Source organism: Nyctereutes procyonoides, unplaced genomic scaffold (genome assembly GCF_905146905.1).
Source record: "Nyctereutes procyonoides isolate TBG_1078 unplaced genomic scaffold, NYPRO_anot_genome, whole genome shotgun sequence".
In the NCBI taxonomy this organism is placed as follows: domain Eukaryota; kingdom Metazoa; phylum Chordata; class Mammalia; order Carnivora; family Canidae; genus Nyctereutes; species Nyctereutes procyonoides.
In genome coordinates this window covers 8,749,608-8,774,962 of record NW_026575031.1, presented here as the reverse complement: position 1 = coordinate 8,774,962, position 25,355 = coordinate 8,749,608, and the positions used below count along the sequence as shown (strand labels likewise).

At 42.6% G+C, this 25,355-nt stretch overlaps 1 protein-coding gene across 4 annotated transcripts in view; it reads left to right on the top strand.

The window, feature by feature from the left end:
- The window catches only part of VPS39 (VPS39 subunit of HOPS complex), a 47,666-nt gene extending 22,861 nt beyond the window's left edge, over positions 1–24,805 (top strand). The window contains exons 11-25 of one of the 4 annotated variants that reach the window (XM_055316701.1): positions 5,944–6,073; positions 11,043–11,185; positions 15,878–16,021; positions 16,504–16,645; positions 16,791–16,877; positions 17,189–17,262; positions 17,612–17,710; positions 18,316–18,433; positions 18,902–19,030; positions 19,590–19,692; positions 19,915–19,960; positions 21,037–21,186; positions 21,357–21,491; positions 21,742–21,833; positions 22,681–24,805. In XM_055316701.1, coding sequence (XP_055172676.1) covers positions 5,944–6,073; positions 11,043–11,185; positions 15,878–16,021; positions 16,504–16,645; positions 16,791–16,877; positions 17,189–17,262; positions 17,612–17,710; positions 18,316–18,433; positions 18,902–19,030; positions 19,590–19,692; positions 19,915–19,960; positions 21,037–21,186; positions 21,357–21,491; positions 21,742–21,833; positions 22,681–22,756 — 1,668 coding nt within the window. In that variant the 3' untranslated portion in view covers positions 22,757–24,805. The other 3 variants (XM_055316703.1, XM_055316702.1, XR_008663311.1) reach the window with 3 other exon arrangements.
- Positions 24,806–25,355: the final 550 nt, after the last annotated feature.

Sequence of the window (25,355 nt, the reverse complement as noted above, 5' to 3'; positions counted from 1 at the left end):
CATTCCATTGTAGGATGTATACATTTTGGATCCAGTCTTAACAGTTAGACATATTTAATATGCCATAAAGATAGTTTCTGTCTTGAGACATTTCATTTCAGTATCTTACTAATTTATTTTATTTTTGCCACTCATTCATTGCCCTAAATTACTTTATTTTCATTTTAAAAATAATAAATATCAGGGTGCTTGGGTGGCTAGTTGGTTAAGCATCTGCCTTCAGCTCAGGTCATGATCCCAGGGTCCGGGGATCACCCCACGTTGGGCTCTTGCTCAACAGGGTGTCTGGTTCTGTGTCTTCCTCTGCTCCTCCCCCTCAGCTCATGCTATCTCTCACTTTCTCTCTCAAATAAACAAAATCTTTAAAAAGATAATAATAAATACCCAGTAACCCACCATCCTACCCAAGAAAAACAATTTATATAATCTATATGTTCCTCCCCATCTCATCCTTCTGCTTCCCCTCCAGACACAGCCATTTTCCTAAATTTGTGTTTATCATGCTCTTTAAGAATGTGTTTCTTGCTGAAAAATCTCAAAACAACAACCTAACCATACACCTAAAGGAGCTAGAAAAAGACAAACAAAACTCCACACTAGCAGAAGGAAGGAAATAAAGATTAGAGCAGAATTGAATGGAATAGAACCAAGAAAAAAAAAAGTAGAACAAATCAATGAAACCAGGAGCTGATTTTTTGAAAAGATCAACAAAATTGATAAACTGCCAGACTCATCAAAAAAGAGAAGACTCAAACAAAATTAGAAATGAAAGAGGAGAAATAACAATTGACACAACTGAAATACGAAGAGGATTATAAGAGAATAATATGAAAAATTATATACTAACAAATTGGACAACCTAGAATATGTAAATAAATTCCTAGGAACTATAGCCTCCCAAAACTGAATCAAGAAGAAATAGAAAATTTTAACAGACTGATTACCACCAATGAAATTGAATCAGTAATCAAAAAACTTCCAGAAAACAAAAGTCCAGGACCAGATGGCTTCACAGATATATTCTACCAAACATTTCAAGAAGTTAATATTATTCTCCTCAAACTATTCCAAAAAATAGAAGAGGAAGGAAAGCTTCTCAATTCCTTCTATGAGGCCAGCATTACTCTGATATTAAAAACCAGATAATGATGTTACCGAAAAAAAAAAAAAGAGAGAGAGAGAACTACAATATCCCTGGGTCAATACCCCTGATGAACATAGATGCAAAAATCCTCAATGAAATACTACCTCACTGAATCCAACAGTACATTAAAAAAAAAAAAAAATCATTCACCACAATCCCGTGGAATTTCTTCCTGGGTTGTAAGGGTCGGATTTCTCCCTGAGTTGCAAATCTTCCTGATTTGCAAATAAGTCAGTGTGATACATCAATATGAGATAGGATAAGAACCATAATGATTTCAATAGACACAGAAAAAACGTTTGACAAAGTACAATATCCAATCATGATAAAAAAAAAAAAAGTCGGTTTAGAGGGAATATACCTCAACATAATAAAGGCCATGTATGAAAAACCCATAGCTAATATCATCCTAAGTGGGGAAAGCTGAGAACCTTTCCCCAAAGGTCAGGAATAAGAAAAAGTTGTCCACTCTTTTATTCAGTGTAGTACTGGATGTCCTAGCCAAAGCAGTCAGACGCAAAAAGAAATAAAAGGCATCCAAATCAATAAGGAAGAAGTAAAACTATCACTATTTGTGGATGGCATGATGCTGTATATAGAGAACCCAAAAGACTCCACCAAAAAACTAGAAGTAATAAATGAATTCAGTAAAGTTGCAGGATACAAAATCAATCTACAGAAATCTGTTGCATTACTCTACACTAGCAATGAAATAGCAGAAAGAGAAATTAAGAAAACAATCCCATTTACAATTGCACCGAAAAGGATAAAATACCCAGGAATAAACTTACCCAGGAGGTGAAAGACCCGTACTCTGAAAACATTGATGAAAATGTTTAATGACACAAATGGAAAAATATTCCATGCTCATGAATGGAAGAATTAATATTGTTAAAATGTCTATACTACCAGAAGTAATCTGTAGATTCAATGCAATCCTTATCAAAACCCAACAGTACTAAAATTTGTATGTAACCCACAAAAGACCCCAAATAGTGAAAACACTCTTGAGGAAACAAAAAAACAAAGCTGGAGGAGAGGTATCACAATGCCTGATTTCAAAATACACTGCAAAGCTGTAGTAATCAAAACAATATGATACACAAAAATGGACACATAGATCAATGAAACTGAATAGAGAGCCTAGAAATAAACCATGATCATATGACCAATTACTTTGCGACAAAGTAGGCAAAAATATACAATGGGTAAAAAACAGTCTCTTCAACAAAAGGTGTTGGGAAAACAGGACAGCAACATGCTGAATGAAACTGGATCGCTTTCTTACACCATACACAAAAATAAAGTAGACTGAAGACCTAAATGTGAAATTTTTTTTTTTTTTAAGATTTTATTTATTTATTCATAGAGACACACAGAGAGAGGCAGAGACACAGGCAGAGGGAGAAGCAGGCTCCATGCAGGGAGCCTGATGTAGGACTCAATCCCTGACCCTTGGATCATGACCTGAGTCAAAGGCAGAGGCTCAACCACTGAGCCACCCAGGCGTCCCCTAAATGTGAAATCTGAAACCATAAAAATCATGGAACAAAGGCATTAAATTCTCCGATATGGGCCATGGCAATATTTTTCTAGATGTGTACCTTCAGACAAGGGAAACAAAAGGAAAAATAAATTATTGGGACTACATCCAAATAAAAACCTGTGCAGCAAAGGAAGCCATCAACAAAACTAACAGACAACCTACAGAATGGGAGAATTAATTTATTGAATATGAATGACATTCAGTAAAGGATTAGTATCCAAAATAAAGAATTTCTACAACTCAGCACCCAAAAAACAAATAATCCAACTATAAAATGGGCAGAAAACATGAATAGAGATTTCTCCAAAGAGGACGTACAGATTGCCAAGAGACACATAAAAAATGTTCAATAGGGGATCCCTGGGTGGTGCAGCGGTTTGGCGCCTGCCTTTGGCCCAGGGCGCGATCCTGGAGACCCGGGATCGAATCCCACGTCGGGCTCCTGGTGCATGGAGCCTGCTTCTCCCTCTGCCTATGTCTCTGCCTCTCTCTCTCTCTCTCTCTCTCTCTCTCTCTCTCTATCATAAATAAATTTAAAAAATTAAAAAAAAAGATTAAAAAAATGCTCAATATCACTCATCATCAGGGAAATGCAAATCAAAACCACAATGAAATATTACCTCACACCTGTCAGAATCACTAAAATAAAAAACATAAGGAACAACAAGTGTTGGTGAGGATGTGAAGAAAAAGGAACCATCGTGAACTGTTGGTCGGAATGCAAATTGGTGCAGTTACTGTGGAAAACTATGGAGGTTCTTTAAAAAATTAAAAACAGGGCAGCCCGGGTTGCTCAGCGGTTTAGCACCGCCTTCAGCCAGGGCCTGATCCTGGAGACTCAGGATCGAGTCCCACATTGGGCTCCCTGCATGGAGCCTGCTTCTTCCTCTGCCTGTGTCTCTGCCTCTCTTTCTCTCTGTGCCTCTCATGAATAAATAAATAAAATATTAAAAAAAATTAAAAACAGAACTACCATATGATCCAGTAATTCCACTACTAGGCATGTTTACCCAGAGAATACAAAAACACTAATTCAAAAGGTTATATGCACCCCTATGGTTATTGCAGCATTATTTATAATAGCCAAGATAGGGAAGGAATATGTCTACTGATAGATGAATGGATAAAGAAGGAGTAGTGTATATATACAGTGGAATATATATTCAGCCAAAAAAGAATGAAATCCTGCCATTTACAATGACATGAATGGAACTAGAAGATATAAAGCTAAGTGAAATCAGTCAGAGAAAGACAAATACATATAATTTCACTCGTGGAACTGAAACAAAAGGACAAAAGAGACAAACCAAAAAAAAATAGACCTCTTAACTGTAGAGAACAAACTGATGGTTACCAGAGGGGAGGTGAGTAGGGGCATGTGGGGAAGAGGTGATGAGGACTAAGGAGTGCACATGTTGTGATGAGCATAGAGTGTTGTATGGAAGAATTAAATCGCTACATTGTACACCTGAAACTAATATCACACTATGTTAATTATACTGGAGTTAATAAATTTTAAAAGTTGATTTCTTGCTAGTCATTACATATATATGTGTGTTTGAATATGTTACTTCGTTTTTGAAGATTAAAGGGTATCATGCAGCACATAGCTTTTTTAATATCTATTTTCTTCACAGGAAGGCCTTGGGTCTTTACAGGGATCTTCCTGCTGCAGGTTGTGTGTTTAATCTTCAGTAGAATAGGTGCAAGTGGGTTTCCATTTTTCCTTCTCTTTTCTAGACTTGTACTTACTAGATGTTCCACGCTATGATGAAAGAAGGTTGGTTGATAACATCTCAGCTCTTGAGGAACCTATCTGGGATAAATAAACCAAAAAACATACATGAAACTTTGAGAGGGCGAGTACATATTAAACTCCGCCATTGACCAAATGTGGAGCAAAATTTTAGCCAGGGTATAGTTCCCTATGATCTGGACAAGGCATCCCACAGGTGGACCGCTGAATAAGTGATATCAGGATCAGGTGGGAAAACAGGGAGCATTAAGAGCCTGAGGAAGTTGAAGAAGTGAAAATGTGTGGAAATGATTGGAACCCATCCTGACTGGAGCGGAGAGTGATGCTTGAGTGTCTGGGAATAAGCTAGAGAAGGAGGCTGTGCCAGGTTCTGAAAGCACCAAGAGGGCTTTAGACTGGGTGTGGCCATGTGGTGATGGTGGTCTGGACTAGAGTGACAGCTACAGAACAGAAGAAAATAAGGGAAAAAATGCAAAGACATTTTGAAGGAAGAAATTAAATGTAGTAAAGATTGGTTAAAAAGAATGTAAGAGGGATCCCTGGGTGGCGCAGCGGTTTGGCGCCTGCCTTTGGCCCGGGGCGCGATTCTGGAGACCCGGGATCGAATCCCATATCGGGCTCCCGGTGCATGGAGCCTGCTTCTCCCTCTGCTTGTGTCTCTGCCTCTCTCTCTCTCTGTGACTATCATAAATAAATTAAAAAAAAGAATTTAAAAAAAAAAAAAAAAAAAAAAAGAATGTAAGAGGACCAAAAGGTTATAAGGAAGAAAGAAAGATAATAAATAGCCATGTTAAGTTAGCTCTTACTGCAAACAGGACTGTTCATAGCTGTGTCAGCTACATTAAATGCCCTTCATTCCTTGAGCATGCCATGTTCCTTCTGTCACATTAGGGCATCACACATGTGCTGTCCTCTTCCCTTCTATCAGCTGACTGGCCTCCTCTGGCCAACCCCAGCTTGGCCCTGTGTCTCAGGTCACATTCCTCCTGGCTTCCTTCTCAGGCCCACCACTCAGACTAGATTGGGTACCCCTCCCATGTGCTTCTGACCTCACGCTGGTTTTGTTTTAGTTTTGATTTTTTTGTGTGTGTTTTAAACTAAACTCTAGACTTTATTCAGTTTTCACCAGTTTTCCCGTTAATGCCCTTTCTCTGTTCCAGTTTCAGATCTAGAAATTACAGTTGTATTTAGTTGTTGTGTTTCCTTAGTGTCCTTTAATCTGTAACAGTTTCTTAACTTTCCTTGTTTTTCAAGACCTTGACAGTTTTTAGTAGTACTGCTCAGGTATTTTGTAGAAACTCTGTTGCCTTGTAATTGCATAGTTTCTTCTTAGTCTTGTGGTTAGAATGTTAGAACAGTCCATGAGGGCACATGCCATGTGGCTTGTCTTGTACACTTTGGCATGTGGACCTCCCAGGATGTTGTGTGATACTTAGTATATACTGAATAAATATTTGTTGAATGAGTAAGCTCTTACCTATCCTACTCTCTTACTAGGAAATGAAAGAAGATTCTGACAGCGAAAAGCAGCAACAGATCCATCACATCAAGAACTTGTATGCCTTCAACCTCTTCTGCCAGAAGCGTTTTGATGAGTCCATGCAGGTCTTTGCTAAGCTTGGCACAGGTAACACATGGGTTTGGCCTTGGTTGGACCTAATGGAGTGAGGTGAAACTGGAAAGCATGGGAGAAATGGTGCTGGATGTCTGAGACCAGGGAAAGTTCCTGCTCATCTCAGTTGATCCTTGTGCCTCACAGGATCCTGTGGATGGCCACAGTGGTTATATATTTATAGTCCTCATCTTGTATATCTGTCTCACCCATTAAACACAGACTTCCACTATCCCTTTATTTACAGTAGAGAGGCTAGGTCTCTTTCCAGGGGCTGGAATGTTCATACATGGCACCCCAGGCACTCCTTTTTATGTATATCGAGGTACAGGCATTTTTGCTATGATGCCTTGAATGTGGTCCAGCAAAACCTGATATTCTATAATAAATACTCATGGGAAATAACAGGGCTTATGGGAAAAATGAGGTTGAGACAGACCACTCAAGACATAGGCAGCCTTTTATGTGGAATACTAATGAAAACAATAACAATCCTACTAAAATTAAATTCCCATTGATTTTGGTACTCAGCATGTCAGTGCTTTGCAGCCTTAAATCCTGAGGCTATGCTTTTTCTTTTAAGATACACATCTTTGAGAATATTTGCTTCTAATAAAAACTAGTTTCATGAAAATAAAAAGTCTGATCCTGGATATAGACTTCTTTGTGAGCCCCCCCCAAAAAATGAATATGTGGGGAACATCCTTGCTTTATCTCAGCTTTTCCAGGTGGTTTAACTTAATAGAAAGTATAGTGGTTTTTGAAGCTTCTTATCAGCCACTCTTTGCTCTAAAAGAGGTCATTTCTATAGGACTTTCAGTTCTTTTCTTTAAGGTCTCCCTGTGTAGTTAAGGCTTTCTCTTTAATTGTGAAGAAGCTTGCCTGGTCACTTCAAAACATTAACAAGCTGGAGAAATTTGCATACAAACCAACACAACTTTTTAAGATTTTATTTATTTACTAGAGAGGAAGAGAGAGCACAGAGGGAGAGGGAGAAGCAGACGCCCCATTGATCAGGAAGTCCAATGTGGGGCTTGATCCCAAGACTCCAGGATCATGACCTGAGCCAAAGGCAGATGCTTACCCGACTGAGCCACCCAGGTGCCCCCCTCAACACAACTTATGCCTCATATCATTCCTATTTACCAGCTGTGCATGAACTCATTCACATGAAAGAAACTCAAGTTGTAGCAGAACAGAGTGTACCTGGGATGCCAAGAAAACTGTTTTGGAGGCATGGAATAGCAGAAAAGTTTTGTGGAAGGATGTTTCTTCTGAGCCAGAGGGAGGCTAGCTGGAATATACTACCAGGCCCAGTGTCCTTTGGTCCCCATAGTGTAGGGTGGACTGGGCCCAGGTTTGCTTTCCTGCCCCTCCCTTTACTTGTTCCGCAGATAGGCTTCTTATATGTGGGGCCTGTTTCTACCCCTTGTGAATGAGGAAGAAGCTCTGTCTGTTCCCACTGGGGACATACGGCCTTTAAGTGAGCTTTATCAAGTTTGTGAACCACCCTAGACTTAATGTAAAATATTTTTCATACATGAGTTTTTCTGAAGAGAGGATCAGTACTTTTTATCAAATCCCCCAATGTTTTAGATCCTTAAAATGTTTAAGAACCAATATTTTAGAATTATTTCCTTGCGGCAGCCCACAGCTTATGCATAAAAAGCTCTAATGCAAGATAGCAAGGTAAGTACTATAGGTATTTGTACTAGAGTTTGATAAGACACTGCATTGAGGCCATGGGGCTTTGGACTCTTGGTGGTCAAGCATGATGCATGGAATGGCAAGAATGTGAATAAGATAGTTTTTATATATTTTTTTAATATTTTATTTATTTGAGAGAGAAACAGCATGAGAAGGGATAGGGGTGAGAGAGGCAGAGGAGCAGGGAGCCCCACATGGGACTAGATTCCAGAATCCCAGGATCATGACCTGAGCCAAAGGCAGACGCTTAACCGACTGAGCTACCCAGGCACCCTGTTTTTAAATTTCTTGAAATCCATATTTAGATCTTGAAATTGAGCCTTAGATTCTTGAATTGGTTCACATACTATATATATTCATTACTTAGTAAAAATTTTTATGAAGCTTCTATCATGCCTTGAAGACTATTCTGGGTACCAAGTAATGGGGCTTATATTCTGATAGAGTGCAGACAACAAAATAATTAGCAAATTTATAATATATTGGGAAGTCAAATTAAAAAAAAAAAAAAAAGGGATCCCTGGGTGGCACAGCAGTTTGGCGCCTGCCTTTGGCCCAGGGCGCGATCCTGGAGATCCAGGATCGAATCCCACGTCGGGTTCCCGATACATGGAGCCTGCTTCTCCCTCTGCCTATGTCTCTGCCTCTCTCTCTCTCTCTGTGTGTGACTATCATAAAAAAAAAAAAATATCTATCTATCTATCTATCTATCTATCTATCTATCTATATAGGGAAGTGGTAAGTCCTAAGAAAAACAAAGCAGGGGAATAGGGATAAGGAGTATTGAAGATAGGAATTAGGATTGCAATTTAAGATAAGATGATCAGGATTGCAATTTAAGATAAGATGATCAGGAAAGGAGTACTGAAAATAGGAATTAGGATTGCAATTTAAGATAAGGAAAGATAAGATCTGAAAACTTAGGGTCTCAAGGAAGCTATTTAATGAAGTGGCAGAGTCTGGGGAAGTGCCCTACAGGCAAAGGGAATGGCTAGTGCCACGGTGGTGAGGTTGGAATGCTGCCTTGTGTGGTCCAGGAGCAGCCGGATCCATGTGGCTAGAGCAGAGTTGATCTGTTGATCAGCATAAGGAATATGCAGTTGATCTGCATAAGGAATATAATCCCATTGTCAATTACTAGTCTGTATTACTGGGATTCAGTGTATGATATAATCCTCCACTCAGTGAACATGTGGCCCAAAGGCAAATCAGGTAAGCATTGTCAGTGCCAGCTCTACCTTCAATTCTGGGCTTCACAGATAAATAAGACCCGTTATATGTCCACAGAGAGTTTGCATGTAAAACCATTCAGTAAAACATTGTGAAACAAGTGTAAAAGAGTTCTTCAGTATTGTGGAGAAGTAAGTTAGGAGGTCTTAAGAGGAAGAGAGAGAGGAGGTGACTGGGCTCTGAAAGGTAGAAGGAAAAGCAGAGCGTAAAGGAAGGAGGGCGACAGGAAGACCCAGTGATGGCTGAGGGTCTGTGAGCCACAGTCCAGTGTGAGGTTTGTGGTACTTAATAGGTCATATGAGAAAGAGATGTTGGGTCCAAATTTTAGAGGACCTTGAATACTGCAAGGGAATTTGGACATTGTATTGTAGGCTTCAGGTGACATCACAACTTTTTAATTAGAGCGATATGGTTAGAGCCATATCTGTAGACTCTGAGGGGGGCTGACAAAGCCTAGGCAAGGGCCATATATTCACTCCAGGTCCCCAGCAGTTATCTTCATTTCTTAGACTGTGCTTCTGTGTGGCCATCACATAGATCTGCCAACTGCCCCATTCAGTTGGCACTTGTCATGAGTGTCTTTTTCACATTATCGTAATTCTCAAATTTTGAGGAACACAGTCTTCCTGGCTTGGCAGAAATATGGTGACCCAGGTTCCTTGGGAACACTATGGGTTCTGGAGGGTTCAAGGCAAGATTGTGAATTTTTCTTCTGGTCTGCTGGCCTGGAGCTCAGCTCCTTGTAGAAGGGACATGGCCTTCTCTTGTTCCTCCAACTTTTTTTTTTTTTTTTAATGAAAATCAAGTAATGCTAGGACAAAACATTTGTTAAAGTATTAAAGGAAGAAAAATTTACTCTAGATCTTGATTCTCGTTTTGTCTTTTGCATCCAAGCTTTTTCCACATATATACATCTCAATATAATTATAATCATGACTGTATATGCTGTTACAGCTTTTGTTACTTAATATTGTTAGTGTTTTTCCATGTTGCTGTGTGTACTTTATAATTATAATTTATAATGATTGCATTATAGTCTTTTAGTTAAATAGACTATAGTCTGCTGCTGAAGGAATTCCACATTGTTTCCAGAATTGCACTGTTACAAATAATGCTCCCTACGTGACCTGTTCATTCGGATGTCTTCTCCCTTCCATCTTATAGATTGTTTTCTTAGGGCAAACTCTTAGAAGTGGGATTAGTGGGTCCAAGTGCTTTTTTCCTTATTGAGGTAGCAATATTTTTTTGCCTTGGCAGTGTAAGAGTGATTCAGTTTCATAATATTGCAAGCACCGGGTAGTATATAAAAATTTTTTTACTAATTTTACTAATGTACTACTTTGATTCTTAATGTGACAGAATGTTTTCCGACTTATTTATATTTTCTTGTCATTTGTTCATGTCTTTTGCCTGTTATCTGATGAAATCTCTTTATCAATTTATGTTTTAAATAATTAATTATAAGCCTCTTGTCATATATGCTGCAAATATATGCCCTAGCCTATTGTCTGGCTTTGTTTTAATAATAATAATTTGTTTTAGTCATATTCCTTTTTTGACATACAGTTCTTTTATTTTTTAAGGCTATTGATCTTTTCAGCTTTAATGTCTTAGCAGAAAATTTTTTCTCCTCCACTTTCAGACAGTTTGTAAATCTTCAGTTCTAATTCTGCATATGTGTATGTGTGTATACCTTGGAATATGGAGTCAAGCCATTTTTGTACTGGTTTAGTGAAATGTATATATAAATAGTGCTCAAATTATATAAGTATAGAGCTTATTGAGTCTTTATGAACTTAGAGTCATTCTTTAAAAAAAAAAAAAATCAGTCTAAGGGTGCCTGGCTAGCTCAGTCGGTAGAGCATGCGACTCTTGACCTTGGAGTTGTGAATTTGAGCCCTGTGTTGGGTATAGAGATAACTTTAAAAAAAAAAAATCCTTAAAAAAAATCAATCTGGAACTTATTTTGCTATAGTAATAGTCTTGTTTTATTTGATCCTCAAATTGCTGTGCTTCTTTCTGAGAAATCATGTTTACCTCTATGTAGATCCTACCCATGTGATGGGCCTGTACCCAGACCTGCTGCCCACAGACTACAGAAAGCAACTGCAGTATCCTAACCCACTGCCAGTGCTGTCGGGGGCTGAATTGGAGAAGGCACATTTAGCTCTGATTGACTACCTGACACAGGTAGGTATGATACAGAGGAGTATGGAAGAGTTTACCTGGGAGTTCCAGTACCTGCTTTTCTATTGCAGAGAAGTGAGGGCCTTCTCTCTACAGGCATTCCATAAATGAATGACGTAAAAGTGATGGTGGGCTGAGCATATTTCTTTCTCCTTCATCTCCCTGCTCATACCAGTGAGCTGCCTGTTGCCAAATCTTTATACCAGGAAATGTACGTGATTTCTGGTAAATTTACACTAAGCTGTTATGGGAACTAAAAAGGATAAATTTTAGTTGGTAGGAAATACTAATTTTTTTGAAACACTTTTTTGGAGCATACATACTTGTGGAAAAATACTTGCTCAATGCAGGAGACTGGGCAAACACAGAAAAGTATAAAGCAAAAGTACAAGTCACCAATATTTCTACCACCCAGAGAAAAATCACCAACATTATAGTGTTGTCCTTTAGACCTCTAGAGGCATACCTCCTTTATTGTGTTTCACAGATGCTGGTTGTTTTTTTTTTTTTTTTTTTTTTTTAACAAATTGAAGATTTGTGCCAACCCACATTGAACAAGTCAGCACTATTTTTCCAACAGCATTTACTCACTTTGTGTCTCTGTGTCACATTTTGATACCCTCTCACATTTCAAACTTTTTCATTATTGTATTTGTATTGTATTTGCCCTCTCACATTTCAAACTTTTTCATTATTGTATTTGTTATTGTGATCTGTGATCACTGATCTTTTATGTTACCATTATAATTGTTTTGGGATGCCACCACCTGTGCCCATAGAAGATGGCAAACTTAATACATGTTGTGTGCATTCTGACTACCAACTGGCTATTCCCTGCCTCACCTATCCTTTGGGTCTCCCAACTCCCTGAGACATAATAATATTGAAATTAAGTCAATAACCCTACAATGGGGGCAGCCTGGGTGGCTCAGAGATTTAGTGCTGCCTTCAGCCCAGGGCCTGATCCTGGAGACTCAGGATCAGGTCCCACGTCAGGCTCCTTGCATGGAGCCTGCTTCTCCCTCTGCCTGTGTCTCTGCCTCTCATTCTCTCTGTCTCTCATGAATAAAGAAATAAAATCTTTAGGAAAAAAAATGGCCTCTAAGTATTCAAGTAAAAGGAAGAATTGCTATTTCTCACTTTAAATCAAAAACTAAAAGTAATTAAACTTAGAGGAAAGCATGTCAAAAGCCAAGATAGGCCAAGATTTAGGCCTCTTGTGCCAGTGAGCCAAATTGTGAATGCAAAGGAAAAGCTCTTGAAGGAAATTAAAACTGCTGCATCAGTGAACATGAATAAGAAAGTGAAAGCAGCTTTATTGCTGATGTGCAGAAAGTTTTAGTGGTCTGGATAGAAATCAAAACAGCCACAGCATTCCCTTTTACCAAAGCCTTATCCAGAGCAAGGCCCTAAAACTCTCTTCAACTCTATGCAAGCTGAGAAGGATGAGGAAGCTGCAGAAGAAAAGTTTTAAAGCTAGCAGAGTTTGGTTCATGAGGGTTAAGAAGGAAGGCATCTCCATAACATGAAGTTAAAGGTGAGGCAGTAAGTGCTGATGTAGGTGTTTGCAGCAAGTTATCCAGATCTGGCTAAGATCATTAATGAAGGTGGCTCCACTAAACAAATTTTTCAGTGTAGACAAAACAGCCTTCTGTTGGAAGGAAATGCTAACTAGGACTTTCATAGCTAGAGAAGAGAAGTTATGCTTGGATTCAAAGCTTCTAAGGACAAGTTGACTGTCTTGTTAGGGGCTAATATAGCTGGTGACTTGAAGTTGGAGCAGTCTTTCTTGACCACTGAAAATCCTAGGGTCCTTAAAAATTATGCTACATCTGTTCTGCGTGTGCTTTGTAAGTGGAGCAACAAAGCCTGGGTGACAGCACATCTGTTTACAGTATGGTTCATGGAATATTTTAAGCCCACTGTTGAGACCTGCATCTCAGAAAAAAAGGATTCCTTTCAAAATATGACTGCTCATTGGCAACGCACCTGGTCACTCACTCTGATGGAGATGAGAGTAAGATTAATGTTGTTTTCATACTAACAGCATTAATTCTGCAGCCTGTGGATCAAGAAGTAATTTTAACTTTCAAGTCTTATTTAAGAAATATATTTCACAAGCCTATAGCTTCTATAGATAATGACTCCTCTGTATCTGGGCAAAGTAAATGGAAAACCTTCTGGAAAGGATTAATTATTCTACATACCATTAAGAACACTCATGATTCATGGGAAGAGGTCAGAATATCAATATGAACAGGAATTTGGTAGAAGTTGATTCCAGCCCTCATGGATAACTTTGAGGGAGGAGTTCAAGACTTCAGTGGAGGAAGTACCTACAGATGTGGTAGGAATAGCAAGAGACCTAGGATAAGCAGTGGAGCCTGGAGACATGACTGAACTGCTGTGATCTCATGATCACACTGTAATGGATGAGGAGCTGCTTCTTATGGATGAGCAAAGAAAGGAGCTTCTTGAGATGGAATATACTCCAGTTGGAGATGCTGTGAAGATTGTTAAAAATGACAACAAAGGATTTAGAATATTCCATAAACATAGTTAATACAGCAGCAGCAGGGTTTGAAAGGATGGACTCCAAGAAGTTCTATGGCTAAAATGCTACCTGACACCATCACATACTATAGAGAAATAATTCTTGAAGACTCAACTTCTGTGGCAAACTTTGTTGTCATATTTTAAGAAATTGTCACAGCACGCCAACCTTGAGTCATCAACATGGAGGCAGGACCCTCCACCAGCAAAAAGGATCACAATTCACTGAAAGCTCAGATGACAATTAGCATTTTTTAGCAATGAAGTATTTTTAAATTAAAGTATATCCATATTTTGTTAGAGAATACTACCATATCATGTAAGCATAACTTTTGTATATACTGTGAAACCAAAAAGTTAATTTGACTAGCTTTACTGAGATACTCATTTTATCAGAGTAGTCTGTACCAAACCCACAATGTCTCTGAGATCTGCTTGGATATCTATTTGTGAGTTCGGTTTTTTAAAAATTTACTGGGGCCCCTGGGTGGCTCATTTGGTTGAGCGGCCGACTCTTGTTTTTGGCTCAGCTCATGATCTTGGGGTCCTGGGGTTGAGCCCTGCATCAGGCTCTGTGCTCATCAGGGAGTCTGAGGATTCTCTCGCCCTCTCCTTTTGCCCCTCGCCTCACTCACATGTACTCCATCTGTCTCTCTCCCTCTCTCTCTCAAATAAATCTTTAAAAATTTAAAAATAAAAATTTATTTATTAGGTCATTATTGCCAATGGATATCAAACTAAAGTTCTCTGGCTTGCTTTTTAAAAATGTAGCTGTATATTGAGAAAGTCCCTCCCTGTCAATAAATATTCTTCTATAACCTGGTTTTTTTTTAGAGGGAGTATTTAAATTTAAGGTTTTTTTTTTTTTTTTTTCAGTTTACTGTTATGGAGAGATAAGTGAAATTTTCAAGTGAACACTAAAACTAATGTCTCCGTTAAAGATTCTTCTCCCCAAACTTCTGTCACAAAGGGCCTTTATTTCCTGAACACTCACTCAGAGTCAGATAACTTAGTAAATTTTTTCCTCATTAGTGTTCTGAAGACCTCTACAAGAGGTCCCCTGGGCAGACACTGAGAAATACTGCTAGGAAATTGTAAGCCAGCTATCTGCCACCTGCTTCTGGGCTAGTGAATGTCCCACAGAGCTGATCTGGCATGCATAGCCTTGGCACTTCCTTGACATTGGGATCCAGGAGTACCCAGCCGTGGCTGGCAGCCTGCAAGGAGCACACAGACCTGCCTCTGTCTCCACCTTGCACAGCTCATATGGCCATACAAAGTGGAAAAGGTTCCTGGGGTAAAATATCTCCTAAGCCTGTGGCATCAAAGAATGCCCTTTATTGCCAGTGTCTTTGCTTTACAACTCTGACCACACATTTTTTTCCCTGGACTTCTCGCTGACATTTGGAATGTGTGAAGTTAACTGACATTGGCATTGTGTCAGAGAGTTGAGCATATAAGACTAAGGGCATTGCCAGGCACAATATGGTACAAACAGGATTATTCTCTTTATATGAAGTTCAAGAATAGGTAAAAACTAATCTCTAGTGATAGAAACCAGATCTATGGGAAGGAGTTGGGTGGGATTGAGAAGAGCACAAGGGAACTTCCTGGGGTGTTAGAAATGTTCTTTTCATTGATTGGGGTTTTGGTTATGTGTGTGTGTGTATGTGACAAAATGGATTTCATACTTTAAAAGGGTACATTTTATTGTATGCTACTTACACCTCAAGAAAGTTGATTTAAAAAAAAAAAAAGAAAAGAAAAGAAAACGGGCTTTGGAATTAGACCCTAGTTTGAAACTTGTGTCAGCTACTTGTGAGAGATCTAATACCTGTGCCTTGGCTTCTTGGCTTGTAAAATAGGGATTATAATACCTGCATTTGTTGTAGGTTTAAAATAGGATGACATAAAATTCTTGATATAGTGCCTGGTATGTAGTAACCCCTGATAAATAATTGTTACTGTATCTGTGGCAATTTGGCATTCATCTGTTTTGATCCCTGATAAAGACTATGTGCTAATATGAAATCAGGGTGGATAAGTATGAGCCATGTTGGAGATATTTGGAATTACCTGGTAGCTCAGGTGATAAGGATGATTTAGTCCTGGCCTTAATCCCACTTTTTTGGGCCTTTGCAGAAACGAAGCCAATTGGTAAAGAAGCTGAATGACTCTGATCACCAGTCTAGCACCTCCCCTCTCATGGAAGGCACTCCGACCATCAAATCCAAGAAGAAGCTATTGCAAATCATTGATACCACCCTGCTCAAGTGCTACCTCCATGTGAGTTCTCTGAGCTCTCGGTACCCACAATTGCCTAGTCCCCTGAAACTGGGAAAGTGCTACCTTGGAGTCCTGCCATTAGAGTGAAATCTCTGATAATGGGAACCACCTAGTCTTTGCTTGACACCTCTGAGCTTCTAGGAGTTAAGAATATAAGGCAAGATACTGCCCCAGAATGTTTAGTAGGCTGGTCTTCTCTGCTAAGACTGGGAGTTAGTGCTACAGGATAAAGAGACAATGTTTCCTGAATATATCCCCTTCCTCCCCCACTCCCCTCCAGAACATTAAAACCTGCTGTGTGAAAGAATATACGTAATGCTGTAAAAGCCACTACCTGTAGTCCTGAAGAAGGGTGGTTTGCCTATTCTTGCTTGTGTTTCATCCCTGACCTTTCAACCTGAAGCAAACCTAGGCTAGGTGGGGAACAGGTGGGGGTGCTCCTCCATGATGCAGCATCCCCTGAAGTCCTGCTTCCTCTGCAGACGAACGTGGCCTTGGTGGCGCCTCTGCTGCGCCTGGAGAACAATCACTGCCACATCGAGGAGAGTGAGCATGTGCTGAAGAAGGCGCACAAGTACAGTGAACTGATAATCCTGTATGAGAAGAAGGGGCTCCATGAGAAAGGTGGCCGGAGGAGGGGCTTCCCTGATCTGGGAGGGTCTCTATGTCATAGGGGAGACCTACTGAAGTATGATAACTCTCCCGTGGGGATGTGCCTTCTGGAAGAGGCTCATGACCTTTTTGGGGTGGGGGGGGGCTTCATGGCCAGCTCTGCAGGTGCTGGTGGACCAGTCCAAGAAAGCAAACTCCCCTCTGAAAGGCCATGAGAGGACAGTGCAGTATCTGCAACATTTGGGTAAGTCCAACTTTTGAAAGGGAAGTAGGAAAGGATTGTGTTCACATGGACCAGATCTCCCTCCATTTCTGATTCTAGCTAGTCAGTCCCCTCCCTCCCTTGTTCACTCAGTTTTGTTTCCCCCCTACAGTGGAACTATGACACCCCCTCGGTATGCAGCCCGCCTAGTAGGGCCAAGTGACTGGTGCTTGGGACAGAACTATCTACCCTGGAAAGCAAATTTGGGGGCAACCTGCCTCCCAGTTGCACCCGCCTCCCCAGTCCTGTGGACGGGGCAGGCTTCACCTGCTGACAAGTCTATTCCCTTCCAGGCACAGAAAACCTGCATTTGATTTTTTCCTACTCAGTATGGGTGCTGCGAGACTTCCCAGAGGATGGCCTGAAGGTAGGTCATGGGGGTCTTGGATTTATCTCATACCGTGCTTGGTCTTGATTCTACTGAGGACAGTGATGGGTGGAGGGGGAGGAAGGATTCATGCAGTTTCTCTGGTGTTCAGATGAGTAGCCTGGGAAACAGCCGATAGTGTAATATAGTGGAGAACGCCTTGTGCAGACATCTGGAGGCTGGCATCTGCCACCTAGTCTGGCACAGTTGCTACAGGTGCCATCTGGTATACCCTTCCCCCTTCAGAAGTCCACTTGACCCTCCACCATGTATGTGTGTGTGTATGTGGTTGCTTGGCCGCACTGCAGTCAGATGGTTCTGCTATTGGAACTCAGGTTTGTTCCCACAGATATTTACCGAAGACCTCCCGGAGGTGGAATCTCTGCCACGAGACCGAGTGCTAGGCTTCTTAGTGGAGAATTTTAAGGGTCTAGCTATTCCTTATCTGGTAAGATCTTTTTTGGTCTGAACTAAAAACATTTAAATGTGGGAACCAGGACCACATGGGTCAGTTGTCGGGCAATTCAGATTGGGGTTTGTGTCACTTGGGGATTGGTAGAAGTGTAAGGAAGATTATTTCAGTATCTTCTGAAGAAAGAGATCTTGGTAGATCAAGTTGGCAATATTACTTGGGTTGAATACCTTCTAAATCTGGGTAAAGTACAGAAGGATAAAAGAGAATGATGTTCGAGAAAAACATCTGAAAGCCACATTTGTATGGCCATTCAGATTCAGCTGTGACCACCGGGCAACCAGATTGGTTTTAAGTACCAGGATGCAACTATTATTTAACCTTAACTACATGAGCTGATGTGAGAGTTTGGAGGATTATGGGACAACTTAATAAAGGAACTTAGATTGCAAATCTAAGAAGATAATCCCTAATGTTGCTGGGCTGTATTCCAAAATTTCCTGGTGGTTTTAAAAGAGCTGTCGCTTAATTAGGAGATGGTTTGGATGGGACCTGTCAGGCCTTAAAAATGTGAGGGAGACTGGGTGACGGAGATGGGTCACAGCTTACAGGATACCAGGTAGACCTGTGTCTTGCCTCAGGAGCATGTCATTCACGTTTGGGAGGAGACAGGCTCTCGATTCCACAACTGCCTGATCCAGCTGTACTGTGAGAAGGTGCAAGGTCTGATGAAGGAGTATCTCCTATCCTTCCCTGCAGGTACCAGTTCTCCTAGAAAGCCAGGTGACCTGGAACCCAAGGGTGTCTTGTGGCATAGGGAAGCAGGCCTTACTGTTCTCTATGGGCCCTGGTGGGTGGGACTTTCCTCTGAGCAGCCAGGGCAACTAAATGACCCAGCATAGGAGACTCAAGAGCTCTTGTCTGGATCTGGGCATCTCCGTGCATCACCCCTGTGTGAAGGGGAAGGAACAGATTTGTCTGCAAGATGATAGCTGTGCTGAGAATGGGTTTGCATACAAAAGTGTCCAGGTTTTCTTTATGTCTCAAGCTGATGTTTTGGGGTCACATAGAGACCATAAACTAAGAAAAGCCCAGCTGGAACCCACTCTGGAGGCCCTTTCTGATCATTGTGGTGATGTCATCGAACCCCATCCTTTTCATTTTTCTCAATGAGCCCACATTGCTGCCCAGCAGCATCCTTTCATACTGAGCTTGGTTCCCTTTAAGGCAAAACTCCAGTCCCTGCTGGAGAGGAAGAGGGTGAGCTGGGAGAGTACCGACGGAAGCTCCTTATGTTCTTGGAAATTTCTGGCTACTATGATCCAGGCCGGCTCATCTGTGACTTTCCTTTTGATGGTGAGTGTCTGGCTTTTGGCCAGAAGCCACATCAGTGGAAGGTAATGGGAAAAAACACATGTTTGAGGCCAGTTGTTTCTGTCCCATCTGAAGACTCACTTTTTTTTACCATAACTGAGAGGAGTCTCCTTGGGTATGAACCACCTGGCAATCGGTGGCATCAGTACGTGTCTTGGCCACGTCCATTATTTAGCAATATTTGTGATCTGGCATAATTTGTCTGAAAAAGACACACGTTTCTCTGATATATAAGCTCTGGGAGAGCAAAGCCCAGTGTTTACTTTCCTTAGCTGGAGTGCTTGGCACATTGCAGGCGCTTATTATGCATTTGGTTGTTGGATGAGAGTTCTTACCCAAATTAGAAGCAATCACAAACAAGATGGTATAAAGTACCTCCTAAAAAATAGCTCCCTCTGCCCTCTTTTAAATTTTAGCAATTTTCTCCTTGAAAAAATCCCAAGTAATACAAATAGTTTCAACCACTTACCTAACAGCCTAGCCCCTGGCCTGTGCTTGCACAGTGGTGGTGATGATTACTCACACCCCTTCCTCCTCCCAGGCCTCTTAGAAGAGCGTGCACTGCTGCTGGGGCGCATGGGAAAGCATGAGCAAGCGCTCTTCATCTACGTGCACATCCTGAACGACACAAAGATGGCTGAGGAGTACGTTGACCCTGCCACCGCACCACCCAAGGACTCCGACGGCAGGCTCCACAGAGAGAGGAGAGGCGGGGAGACAGAGGCAGAAAGCCACCTCCCCTCTGCTCTGCCTCCCATCCTGGCCCCTGAGTGGTGCCATCATGAGGCTGCTCCCGCGGGGAGAATTGATGACCTCTCTTTAGACGTGGCTGCTCTGGCCTAGTCTCACCACTTTCTCCCTTGCAGGTACTGCCACAAGCATTACGACCAAAACAGAGATGGCAACAAAGATGTAAGTAGTGACACTGGCCCCAGGGAGCACATGCGCTCTTCACTGTCCCTCGTAGCACACCTCATGCCCTTGGGTTTGGCCACAGGTGACACTGGTGGGAGTAGCTGAGATCATGGTTTGCATGTGTGTATTGAGGAAGAAGGCAAGGTGACCATACATCTTGGTTTCCTTGGGATAGCTCTGGCTTATTGTCATGCATGCGATTATCAGTAGCATCCCTGCCCTTTTACTTTCAAAAGAATCCCAGGTTGTATAATAAATTATATGGTCAGCCTATTGAGGAGTATCTGATGGATGCAGTCAGGTGCACTTATATACTCGGTCTAGAATGCATGTGGATTCATCAGTGTCTGGAGACATTTTTGATTGTTATGTCTGGGGATACAGGGACAACTGGAATCTAGGTGGCAGAGGCCAGAGTTGCTGCTAAACAGTGCACAGGATAGCCTCAACAAAGAATTATCCAGCCCGGAATGTTGGGTGCTGAGGTTGAGAAACCCCGTGTTACTGGTACCAGTAGGAAAGATGGCGTCTCAGCTTGGGGTTAATCCTCACCTGCCAAAATTGGTAGGGTCACAGCCTCAAGGCCAGATTCCTAGGAGAGATCTTTTTTTTTTTTTTTTTTTTAAAGATTTTATTTATTTATTCATGAGAAACACCGAGAGAGAGAGAGAGGTAGAGATACAGGCAGAGGGAGAAGCAGGCTCCATGCAGGGAGCCCGATACAGGACTCAATCCCGGGACTCCAGGATCACGCCCCAAGCAGAAGGCAGGCGCCAAACCGCTGAGCCACCCGGGGATCCCCTAGGAAAGATCTTTTTGTGTCATTTTGCAGTGTTGGCATTTTGTCAGCAGCAAAACGTATAATTAACATAAGGCATTTGATTTTTTTTTCCTCAGGAAAAACAGTTCTTAATTCTTACCATCTTCAGTTGACTGGCTTTACCAAAATCTTTTAAAATGTGAAAAACGGAGCAGCCCAGGTCTTATAACCCCTCTTATTTTTAGGTGTGGTCATGCTGGCGGGTCCTGGGAGGCTTGCTGCCAGCCTGACCTATGTGACTTGTATGAGACAGGTGTATCTGTCCCTGCTCCGGATGTACCTGTCGCCCCCTAGTGTTCATTGCCTGGGACCCATCAAACTGGAACTGCTGGAGCCACAGGCCAACCTCCAGGCCGCCCTGCAGGTCCTCGAGCTGCACCACAGCAAGCTGGACACCACTAAGGTCAGGAGTTCTGTGCAGATGGGAGGGACTTGGGGGCACTCTGAATGAGAGGAGTGAGAGGAGGGCACTGAGAAAGGTACTGGGGTTTGAGAGCTGTGTGACTTGAGACTTTTCCTCAGGTTCACTCCTGTTATGGCTCATCCTGTTCCCATCTCTGTTCCTGTCCCTAGGCCATCAACCTTCTACCAGCAAACACTCAGATTAATGACATACGTATCTTTCTGGAAAAGGTCTTGGAAGAAAATGCACAAAAAAAACGGTTCAATCAAGTGCTCAAGAACCTCCTCCATGCAGAATTTCTGAGGGTAAGAACCTTCCAGACTCTAGGGTGAGGTTGTACCTTTTAGCATGAGACACACATTACCTATAGACAAAAGCAGAGCTTTATATTCCTTTAGCACTATAGCTCAAACTGACACAGTAACCAACTTGACATTTAGTTGCAGGGGTTTCAGTGAGAGGCATCTGTGGGGGCTGAAGGATGAGACTGTGCCAGCCTGTGCCTTCTGTGTGCTGGACTATGGGGCTTCTGTCCCAGTCACTCTCCTCTTCTAGGTCCAGGAAGAGCGGATTTTACACCAGCAGGTGAAGTGCATCATCACAGAGGAGAAGGTGTGTATGGTGTGTAAGAAGAAGATTGGGAACAGGTGAGCCTTTTCTCCACAACTGTGCAGCCTCAGCTCTGATATGGGTCCTGCTCAGGATGGATTTCTGCCCTTTAACTAAAGGGAAAGCATGGCTGCTGATTATCTTGGCCATGGTTACTTCTTGAGCTTCCAAAGAGCAATCCATGTTGTCTGTTTGAGTTAGCTTTGAGGATTTAAAGACTTGAAATGTATGGCATGTACTCTTGACTTCTTGCCTGAAAAGCCCTTCCCTTCTGGCAGCTAGATGCTGTGATGTAGCCAGTGGGTGTGTGTGAGTTGTATGTGGGCAGAAAGTTCTTATCATTTAGGGTGTGCCTGTGAAGGAAGAAAAAGATCTTTCCATCTGCTGCTTCATGACTTGAGTAAAATCCTAAGCCAGTGTCATTTTGTTAAAGCATATACTCTAGTCTGTCCCCTTTCCTGAGAAGCAAGGGTGCTTTGTCCTTTTTCTTATGTGGGTGGAAGAATCTTTGTCTTTAGAAAGACCTAACTTGCTGTCCATTGTTAGAATTAGCCTAAAACTTACTCTGATGGGTATTGTCAGCTCTCCCTAGACTGGTGCTGAGTCAGGCTGGTAGCCTGTTCCATCTGCCCTGGATTTCACATTGATGACTTAATAAGAAGTATTCTCATATTCAAACAGTCTTCAAACTGCATGAGCTCACCCTCTGTTTGATGATTTGGCAGAGATGGTTGCTATGTAAATCCAGAAGACGCTGAGGATGGGTCCTTTCTTGTGGTTAGGGTGGGTTGCTTCTGGGATGACACCTGGGTGAAACACCTTTTCTAGGAAGTGGTCTTCTTTTAGAAGTTGTTCTCCCCCCTGAGCAGTCTTTCTTCCCTACAGTGCATTTGCAAGATACCCCAATGGAGTGGTCGTGCACTACTTCTGTTCCAAAGAGGTAAACCCAGCCGACACCTGAGCCCAGCATGCCAAGGATTCTTCAGATGGACAGTTCAGCTATCCCAGAGAGGAGAAGGAGCACCGGCCTTAGGATTGGGGGGCTGGCTACATCCACCACCAGGTGTCTCCCCATTTGGACACAACTGGCTACCTTGAGCCCTGGAATATCTCTGAATTTATCAGACTTATGGTCTGTGTTACCAGCTTTTTGATAGAAAAAGAAGATATTAGCTATACCTTATATACCATTATGTTGCAGGCAGTTTCAGAGAATTTACTACCCGCTTTGACGGAAAGAGGTGGGGAAGGGCATCCTCCTGCCTTTGCACACCAATCACCTGAACAAGGAAAGTGTCTCAAGTGTCCGTACCCCCGAGATTGTTTATGCAGAGTTTTCTATTAAGACACGTGCAGGACTTGACGTGGAACCCTCTGCATGGTGGCCTGGAGTCTGGGAGGAGAGCAGTCCTAGGGCTCCCCTCGCTTCACTGGCTGGCCCTGGCTCTCAGGTGACAGAAATCATTTCTCCATAGTCACAACCCCACACCTCCCTCTCGCCCCCCCACCCTCATCCCCTTGGGTCTGCCCACTTATCTCTTCCTGTTTCAGTCTCCATTTCGTCTTTGCTATTGATTGTCTTCCTTTATCTCCCTTCACTGTTCCCCCACACACACACTTTGTCTCCCATTTTTCCCATGCAGGGAATAAGTGATATAAACAAGATAAAATGAGAAGCAAGAGGACATCTCAGTTTTCAGCATACACTGATTTGATCATTGATTGTCAGGTATGCTGTAAATAGGTCCTCCTTGGATAAGAGCTGTATGCCTGGAAGCTTAGGGGAGCACTGTCCTCCATCCCCCCTGGAGCCGTATGTGACAGTGGCTCTAAGGATGGCCTGCACTAGGTATAAGACCTCTTAGGCAGACACCTGCAGCGGTGCCCGCTCCTAGGCTGCTGCTTGAGTGTCTGTGAGCCAAGTGCTTCATACTTTGGCGCCTTTCTCTTTGCAGCCAGTGTGGTCCGCTTACCTCCCAGTTCAGCCTGGCAGTCCTTCTCCAGCTTTGTTCTGCTGGGGTTGGAGGACTGCACTGGCATGTCACAGGTAGGTGGATCTCTGCTACACACAAGACCGATCAGATGGGGAACTGACAGGGATGTGAGGTCAGGCATGTTTGTGAGGTGCCCAGGGACAGCTGAGAGCACTGCGGGAGGTGGGAGCAGCAGCAGCACATGGGTTTATGAAGGAACTCACTGCGAGATCCCTGGAGTAGGAGGCAGGGAGACCCCCCTCCTCCCAACAGGGCACTGAAGGCCCACAGGAGGAGTGGCTAGTACTGCAGACCGAGGACCTACAGGCAGAGCAGCCCTGCATCCTGTCTTCCCTGTGATTTGCAGACACAGCCTTGATGCTGCTGTGTTTTTAAGGTGGGAAGGGTGGGCGATGGCGCCCAGCCCTGACAGTGTTTTAGTAGCCTGTCCTTGACATGCTGTGGTTCTTTTTAAACCGATGCTCTGTGCCATGTTGGGCCTGTGTTGTAGGCCAGCTGGCCGGTGTTGTAGACTAGGCTCCTCCCTGGCACACTGCCTCGGAGGGTCTGAAGGTACAGAGTATGTGCCCTCAGCATCACACATGCAGATAGGGGCTCTGCTCAGGTTTGGGAGGCAAAGTGGTGCTTCTGAAGAGCCACATCCTAACTGGCACGAGAAGCATTGCTACCCTTGGACCTGTTTGCACAAGCTCAAAGAAGCTTCCCATGCGAGCAGCAGTCAAGTCATCAAGCCAGCCCTCTGTGCAGCAGAAACCCGCCCTGCGACTCAAACCCCGTCTTCCTGGCTTGCTGTGTTTGTATCTTCCATTCCCACAACCTGTGTGGCACATGTGTTTGAAGCAATAAAGAATGTGTATTTTCTTTCTGGAATACATAAACCGCGCAGTTTTCCCAAACTCCATTCTTCCTTCCCTGGACTCTCTTTGCCCTCTGTGGAGGTACGGAGAAGGCTAGAGACTGGAAAGCTCTGTAATGACTTATGAGGATCTCTTATAATAAACATCATAAAGTAAGGAGCCAGCCAATTTGCATCTCTTTTTCCTCCCTTCCTGTGAAGTTTGATGGAAATAACAATGAGGAGATAATGATTTAGCTAAGAATTGAGAAGAATAAGCCAATTAATGACAAAAAAAAAAGTCAGTATGACACCTCTGTCATGTAAGTCTCCATCTGTGCCATAGAGCACAGCTACTGTGGCTGGTGGCTAATGGTTTGACGGTGCAGGTACAGAACATTTCCAGCATCACCAAGTTCTGTTGAACATATTGGAACTCCAGCTAATCCCAACTATTTCCCCCTGCACTTCACATATTAGGGCCTCATGCCTCTTCCTGCAACTCCTAATGACTAGGAGAATCATGAAAGAAAGGTGTGGACTTGGTGGGATTGAAGGGACTAAGGATGTTTGAGAATTGGAGAAAGGATAGTTCATGTTGGCCAGCTCCAAAAAGGCAGTTTGGTCCTTCTGTGTCCCCCTCTTGAGCCATCTGTGGTCATCTTGAGTTTTCTTTACTGAAGCCCAGAGCACGTGACTCCCAGGAGAGAGTATCATCCAGCTCAGAGCAT